Here is an 8,124-nt window from a genome sequence, read left to right as displayed (position 1 = left end):
TGTGTAGTGTGTGTGTTTGTGTAGTGTGTGTGTTTGTGTAGTGTGTGTGTGTTTGTGTAGTGTGTGTGTGTTTGTGTAGTGTGTGTGTTTGTGTAGTGTGTGTGTTTGTGTGTAGTGTGTGTGTGTTTGTGTGTAGTGTGTGTGTTTGTGTGTAGTGTGTGTGTTTGTGTGTAGTGTGTGTGTTTGTGTGTAGTGTGTGTGTTTGTGTAGTGTGTGTGTGTTTGTGTGTGTGTGTTTGTGTAGTGTGTGTGTGTGTGTGTGTGTAGTGTGTGTGTGTGTGTAGTGTGTGTGTGTAGTGTGTGTGTGTGTGTGTGTTTGTGTAGTGTGTGTGTGTGTGTTTGTGTAGTGTGTGTGTTTGTGTGTTTGTGTAGTGTATGTATATAATGCAGAGTGTGTGTAGTGTGCATTATATAAACGCTCTACACAAACACACACTGAATTATATAAACGCACTACACAAACACACACTGAATTATATAAACGCACTACACAAACACACACTGAATTATATAAACGCACTACACAAACACACTGTGTATATAATGTAGTGTTTATATAATGCAGTGTGTTTGTATAGTGTGTGTGTATATAATGTAGTGTGTATAGTGTGTGTGTATATAATGTAGTGTGTTTGTATAGTGTGTGTATATAATGTAGTGTGTTTGTATAGTGTGTGTATATAATGCAGTGTGTGTTTGTATAGTGTGTGTGTGTGTGTGTGTCTATACAAACACACTGCATTATATACACACACACAATACAGACTGCATTATATATACACACACACACACTGCATTATATACACACACGCATTATATAAACACACACTAAATTATTATACACACACCGCATTATATACACACACACTATACAAACACACTGCATTATATATACACACACTATACAAACACACACTGCATTATATACACACACACTGCATTATTACACACACACACACACACACACACACTGAATTATACACACAGTGTGTTTGTGTAGTGTATGTGTATAATAATAGTGTGTGGGTGAGGGGGCATTTTTTATTTTTTTTTATATTAAATTAATAATTTTTTTTATATGTTTAATATTTATTTTTTGTTGTCCCCCCTCCCTGTTTGTTGCCTTGCCAGGGAGGGGGGTCCAGTCAGTGGCATTGGCCTAGCTGTGGGGGGGAGGGGGGAGCAGCAAGCGTTTACTCACCTCCCAGCAGCTCCTGCAGCTCCCTAGTGTAAATCTCGCGAGACCCGCGGCCGTCAGAGCTGGCCGCGGGTCTCGCGAGATTTACACTGGGGAGCTGGAGGAGCTGCTGGGAGGTGAGTAAAGGCTTGCTGCCCGCCCCCCCAGGATCGCCGGGCTTGTAATGAGCCTGGCGGTCCTGGGAGGTATTATCGGCAATATCGGTATCTATATTGGCCGATACAGATATTGCCGAAAATACAGAATATCGGCCGATTATATCGGTAAAACCGATAATCGGTCGATCCCTAGTCATTAGCCAATCCGGAAGAGTTTCAGGCTGGCTAATGCCAGTTATGTACATTTCGATGCACAGAATCTAAGTCATTGACTGAGTGGTCAGTTGACACTCTGAGCCAATGAGTTGGTGGCAAGACTTGCATCCAGCGTCTGGAACTCTGCAGATCCAGGGTGTCATAAACCCTGCTTATCTGGAAACTAGCCACTTTCAGGACCAATTACCGTATATACTCGAGTATAAGCCGACCCGAATATAAGCCGAGGCCCCTAATTTTATCCCAAAAAACTGGGAAAACTTATTGACTCGAGTATAAGACTAGGGTGGGAAATGCAGCAGCTACTGGTAAATTTCTAAATAAAATTAGATCCTAAAAAAATATATTAATTGAATATTTATTTACAGTGTGTGTATAATGAGTGCAGCGTGTGTGTATGAGTGCAGCGTGTGTGTATGAGTGCAGCGTGTGTGTATGAGTGCAGCGTGTGTGTATGAGTGCAGCGTGTGTGTGTGTATGAGTGCAGCGTGTGTGTGTATGAGTGCAGCGTGTGTGTGCATGAGTGCAGCGTGTGTGTGCATGAGTGCAGCGTGTGTGTGCATGAGTGCAGCGTGTGTGTGCATGAGTGCAGCGTGTGTGTGCATGAGTGCAGCGTGTGTGTGCATGAGTGCAGCGTGTGTGTGCATGAGTGCAGCGTGTGTGTGCATGAGTGCAGTGTGTGTGTGTATGCAGTGTGTGCAGGGCCGGTGCAAGGATATTTGCCGCCGTAGGCAAAAAACATTTTGCCGCCCCCTCCCCCCCCATATGTCCTGACTTCCCCTCCTCCTCCCTCAGTGGTCCTTACCTCCCCACCCCCCCCCCCCCCCAGTGGTCCTGACTCACCACTCCCCTAGTGGTCCTTACCCTCCCCTCCCCTAGTGGTCCTTATCCCCCTTCTCCCTCCCATAGTGTTCCTTATCCCCCCCATCCCTCCCATAGTGGTCCATATACCCCCCCCTCCCTCCCATAGTGGTCCATATACCCCCCCCTCCCTCCCATAGTGGTCCATATACCCCCCCCTCCCTCCCATAGTGGTCCTTATACCCCCCTCCCTCCCATAGTGGTCCTAATCCCACCCCCTCCCATAGTGGTCCTTATCCCCCCCCTCCCTCCCATAGTGGTCCTTATACCCCCCTCCCTCCCATAGTGGTCCTTATACCCCCCCTCCCATAGTGGTCCTTATACCCCCCCTCCCATAGTGGTCCTTATACCCCCCCTCCCTCCCATAGTGGTCCTTATACCACCCCCTCCCATAGTGGTCCTTATACCCACCTCCCTCCCATAGTGGTCCTTATCCCACCCCCTCCCTCCCATAGTGGTCCTTATCCCACCCCCTCCCTCCCATAGTGGTCCTTATACCCCCCCTCCCTCCCATAGTGGTCCTTATCCCCCCCTCCCTCCCATAGTGGTCCTTATACCCCCCCCCCTCCCATAGTGGTCCTTATACCCCCCCTCCCTCCCATTGCGGTCCTTATACCCCCCCCCCCTCCCTCCCATAGCGGTCCTTATACCCACCTCCCTCCCATAGTGGTCCTTAACCCACCCCCCCCTCCCATAGTGGTCCTTATACCCCCCTCCCTCCCATAGTGGTCCTTATACCCCCCCCTCCCATAGTGGTCCTTATACCCCCCCCCCCTCCCTCCCATAGCGGTCCTTATACCCACCTCCCTCCCATAGTGGTCCTTATACCCCCCTCCCTCCCATAGTGGTCCTTATACCCCCCTCCCTCCCATAGTGGTCCTTATACCCCCCTCCCTCCCATAGTGGTCCTTATACCCCCCTCCCTCCCATAGTGGTCCTTAACCCACCCCCCCCCCTCCCTCCCATAGTGGTCCTTATACCCCCCTCCCTCCCATAGTGGTCCTTATACCCCCCTCCCTCCCATAGTGGTCCTTATACCCCCCTCCCTCCCATAGTGGTCCTTAACCCACCCCCCCCTCCCATAGTGGTCCTTAACCCACCCCCCCCTCCCATAGTGGTCCTTATACCCCTTTTTTTTGTTGTTATTAATTTTTATTTTATTATTATTCTTTTTTGATTATTATTTCTTATTTTATTTATATTTTTAGTCCCCCCTCCCTGCTTGATACATGGCAGGGAGGGGGGCTCTCCTTCCCTGGTGGTCCAGTGGCAGTTCAGTGGGGGGGAGAGGGGGGCTGGCAGAGCTGTACTTACCTGTTCTGCAGCTCCTGTCAGCTCTCTCCTCCTCCGCGCCGTCCGTGCAGCTCCTTCTATCAGCTCACACTGTAAGTCTCGCGAGAGCCGCGGCTCTCGCGAGATTTACACTGGGAGCTGACCGAGGTGCTGACCGGACGGCGCGGAGGAGGAGAGAGCTGACAGGAGCTGCAGGAGAGGTAAGTACAGCTCTGCCAGCCCCCCTCTCCCCCCCAGTCTGTATTATGGCAATGCAAATTGCCATAATACAGACTCTGACTCGAGTATAAGCCGAGTTGGGGTTTTTCAGCCCAAAAAATGTGCTGAAAAACTCGGCTTATACTCGAGTATATACGGTAAGTTCACTATTACAAGAGAACGGCACTAAGGTACTCCTCCCGTCATAATCACTACAGCCGGCTAACACCTCTTCATCTGTCAGGTCCCATTTTCCCAGAATCTTTAATTTCCTGTGTGTCCTTCACCTATAATCTCACAGTGCTCCCTTGTCCTTGAACAGAATTGTAAAATGCCTTATTCTTGGACTATTTGTGCACTTTAGGTACTCTGTTGAGAACCAATGCACTAGATTTCAGCTACATAAAGTATTTCATGTGGTAGTAGCAATGTAATATTAATGCTTTATCACTTGGCATATGTTTCTTTCCTTTTTACCTAATGTCATTGTAACTCTTGCAGATATACAGTGCTGATGCAGGCGTGGCCCACAGCCCTCCCTCCATCTTGGTTTGGAAAAGCCAGAGTTCCTGGGGAACAGGCAACAATATCAGGACCTACTTGGTCAACATTGAAGAAGAGGTTTGTATGATCTCTTATTGTTTAAGTAGACGATTTAACATTCTGTTGCTGTATTATTTTGAGACACAAAGTATGAATAATAAGAGGGGGGAGGGGGTGGAACTGTTTTGGATCCAATATCTGGTATGGGAGTGGTGGGCAGCAAAGTTCTACTGGGGAAACTCTTATCCTAAACTCTTGACTGAAACATGTAGGATTTTTGCATGCAGGCAAGTACAAAACTGGAGCCTGCATTGCATCTCCCAAAACACTGGCCTAGCGCAAGAAAATGCATGTCTTGATTAGACCATCGTGACTGGCAGGATGTGGTGCATCTTCTATTGCCAGATTTTGCCAAACATCCGGTCCCACGAGACAAAGTAGAGACTACATGGTCTCGTATATGTTCTGATTAAGTCGGAATTTCTGCAGAATTTGAGTTTTTACATAAAAATTCAAACAGGACCATTTCTTTCAAATGCACCAAATATGTGCAATATTCTCGTGTGAATCAGCAATATGATTTTGTATATTTTATTTCATATAGGAAGTGGCAGTGAGAACGGTCACAAAGTCTGTCTTGAGTAATTTGGAAGAAGATGAAGAGGAAGAAGCAGAATTTGGCGAGGAAGATCTTTTCCACCAGCAGGTAAATTATTAACTTTTCAAACATGGATGCCTTCTTTATTAAGTTTAAGAGGATTTTCCTCCCTTTTTAGAAAAGCATGATGTATTAGAGCAAAGATTTGTTAATGTTCATTATTTTTATGAAATATACATACATTTTTTTAATTGTTTTTATTATTATTTTTGCAGGGTGATCCCAGGACAACATCCCGAGGCTGTTTTGTCATGTAGAAACAGACCTGTGCAGTGATCTTTTTTACTTGCTGCCAGATTCACTGAAATATATTTTTATATGCTGAATCAGGTGATTTCTTTTTACAGAAGCATACACAAATGAAAAGCAAACCACTGCCATCATTTTTGCAAAGTTTTTTTTTAAAATTTTTTAATTTTACACTATTGGGTTAAGCTTTAATGGAGCCTAATTGGGCAAAATGAAGAATATCATACTTGATCTTGGTGCAGTTTCAACTGGACTTTCTTTTGTTCAGTTTTTGTGCCTAGAAAGTCTGTAGGTGTCTGCAAATTTCACAGATTTTTATATTGGGTTACGGCAGTGTTTTTGTTTTTGTGTACGGGCAGGGGGGCTTATTTTAAATATTTTGTCTAAAGTTTTTTACATGTACCTAGTAATTGCAAAAAAAAAAGTATAAGATTGAGTAAACGTATTTAAGTGGTTATTTGGAACACTAAGCTTGATTTGCCTTTTACAATATAGTGTTTAAACATTTTGCTTTGGTCACCCTAAATCCGCAGTTGTTTTGTAAGTCTATAGAAATTCTGGAGCAAAAGTTTTAGAAGACACTTCTTCCTATTTCTTACAAGAAGCAGACTTCATGGCTATACCAATGTATTTTGCAATTTGATTGCATCTGAAATCAAAGCAATTAAACTCACCCACAGATGATTTTACTTAATTCTAATCTAAAATCATATAGCAGGAAAAATAACGTTCCAGTTGTACCACATAAGTAGATTTGTGTCAGGGCGCATTTTAGAGATGTTGTATTATAACCTCTAATCCACAGTTGATTGAAACTTCCTTCAGAAAATATTAACCTTTGTTCAGTTAAATTTAAGATGCTATTACCTCTCTATATTAAACATGCGTAACAGAATATGTATTTTTGGAAAACAAGAGAGAACTGTGGCATCGACATAATACATTGATCTTTACACTCTGATCATTGTTTGTACAGCAATGTAAATTACTATCAAAGCCTTTAGCTATGGAAGTGGCCCTTGTTAACATAATAAACTGGCTTATTCTTGCATCTGTTAAAATTGATAAATATTTGGCTTTTAAAAATTAAACTGTATTAATCCAGGAACGTTTTAAAAGTGGTCTGGGTGCAGTGACCCTGTCTTTTTTTTTTAACCCTGCAAGAGAAAAAAATTGCAGTTTCCGAGAGACTACAATGTTAACTTTGCAGGGTTAAGACTGTCTCAATTGGATGTCTAACAGCCAGCCACTAGAGGCGCTTCCTGCTGTCTTACGCAGCATTTCTCTAGAGTCTTATCAGAATCATTGGATTAGACTAGATCATGGAACACATCAAAGGGCATGCTTACGTCTTCAGACGCACAGCAATGGGAGACTCTTAACTGGAAATAAGGTGATTAATCTTTTAAGTTAAATTTTTACTAGCAACAGGAGCTGAACAGTGGTCACGATAGAAAGAAACCTATAATCCTGAAAAAAACCTTTAAGCGAGCTCGATTATATTAAATGTAGCTATGATGAATATTTGAAATTACGTTTTAAGAAGTGATTTGAAGCCAAATTTGATTTCTGAAACTGACATAGGAATACACGGAATGATCTACTTTGTGTAGAACTGTGCGTTTTCTGACGCATATAGATTGACATTAGAAGATGAAAGATTCATTGTAGGAAAGTGTGAAAATAAAATTTTATAAGCGCATAAGGAATAGGACGGACAACCTGACGTATAATTTTATGTGACCTTACTTTTACAAAACTGTACAATGATGCTCATTTAAAAAAAATAATCGAATATTAATTCACCTGCTGAAAGGAACCTTTATCACAGTTTGTGTAGATCATGCTGTTTAACACGATATTGGAAGCTTGGATTTAATTATTAGTGTCTTCAACAGTTCTTTGTAACTAGATTTGTGATGGGACTCAGAATTATTTGACAATTTATTAACAGCTGCATTAAAACTGACACTCCTTAATACAATTAACATTGTAATAAAGCACATCATGTCCTATGCAATAAGTATATTCCTGATAAGTTACATTAAGATGTAACTAGGTTTGTCAAACTCCATTTTAGCAAGCTCATACTATATCAAAGCTAATAAAATTGTTAAAACTTGCATATATCGCATATGGTATAATCCTGCTTGTGAGGCCCTGCATTTTCATGCCTTTTTGCTGCAATCCTTATGGGTGGAGTTACACTGATGTACAATTCTGCCTGTAACTGTTTTGGGCTCTTTTAGTTTTAAACCCCTCTCCCACTGTTTTATGGGAGTGCCCGTGTTTGACTTGGTGCACCAATCTGGTGTGCCCGCTTGGAAATTGTTGGTGTTTTATTTCAAAAACCTAACTTTTCAATATAATTTTCTATTTCTTAATGTTATCGAAAAGTACTAGAAATATATATTTTGCTATAATTTTTTAAGTAGAATATTTTTAGATTATTTTAAACCTGTTCTGCATGTGTAATAGACAGCTTATAAAACTTACTTCAAAAAATCTTTGTAAGTATTGTAAGGCAATTCCAGGTACATTTTTCTAAGGGTTGTTTGTATTGGGGAATCTAATTCTGGCTTAAGTCAAAGTGAATTTATTAAAGGGACACTCCAGGTGTGCCCGCTAGTACTCTGCTAAACAGTTTGGCACTTGCCTTGCTGTGTCTGATGCCAATACTCTGTCTGGTCTGATTAAGATGAAATAAAAATAAATAAATGTAGCACGACAGTGTTGCAATATTAAACAGTATTCATTGGCTGAGAGCGGTCTCTGCTGAAACTGTTAGCCAATTAATTCAGTTTAAACCTG

The 8,124-nt window shown here is 42.4% G+C and overlaps 1 protein-coding gene across 1 annotated transcript in view; it reads left to right on the top strand.

Annotated features, from left to right (window-relative positions):
* Nucleotides 1-5,908, top strand: part of LMNB2 (lamin B2) — a 25,768-nt gene extending 19,860 nt beyond the window's left edge. The window contains exons 10-12 of the mRNA XM_063455974.1: nucleotides 4,365-4,484; nucleotides 5,011-5,112; nucleotides 5,280-5,908. Coding sequence (XP_063312044.1) covers nucleotides 4,365-4,484; nucleotides 5,011-5,112; nucleotides 5,280-5,321 — 264 coding nt within the window. The 3' untranslated portion in view covers nucleotides 5,322-5,908. The remainder of the gene's footprint in view (nucleotides 1-4,364; nucleotides 4,485-5,010; nucleotides 5,113-5,279) is intronic.
* The last annotated feature ends 2,216 nt before the right edge of the window (nucleotides 5,909-8,124 follow it).

This window comes from Pelobates fuscus, chromosome 5 (assembly GCF_036172605.1).
Source record: "Pelobates fuscus isolate aPelFus1 chromosome 5, aPelFus1.pri, whole genome shotgun sequence".
In the NCBI taxonomy this organism is placed as follows: domain Eukaryota; kingdom Metazoa; phylum Chordata; class Amphibia; order Anura; family Pelobatidae; genus Pelobates; species Pelobates fuscus.
This window is presented reverse-complemented; position numbering and strand designations above follow the sequence as displayed.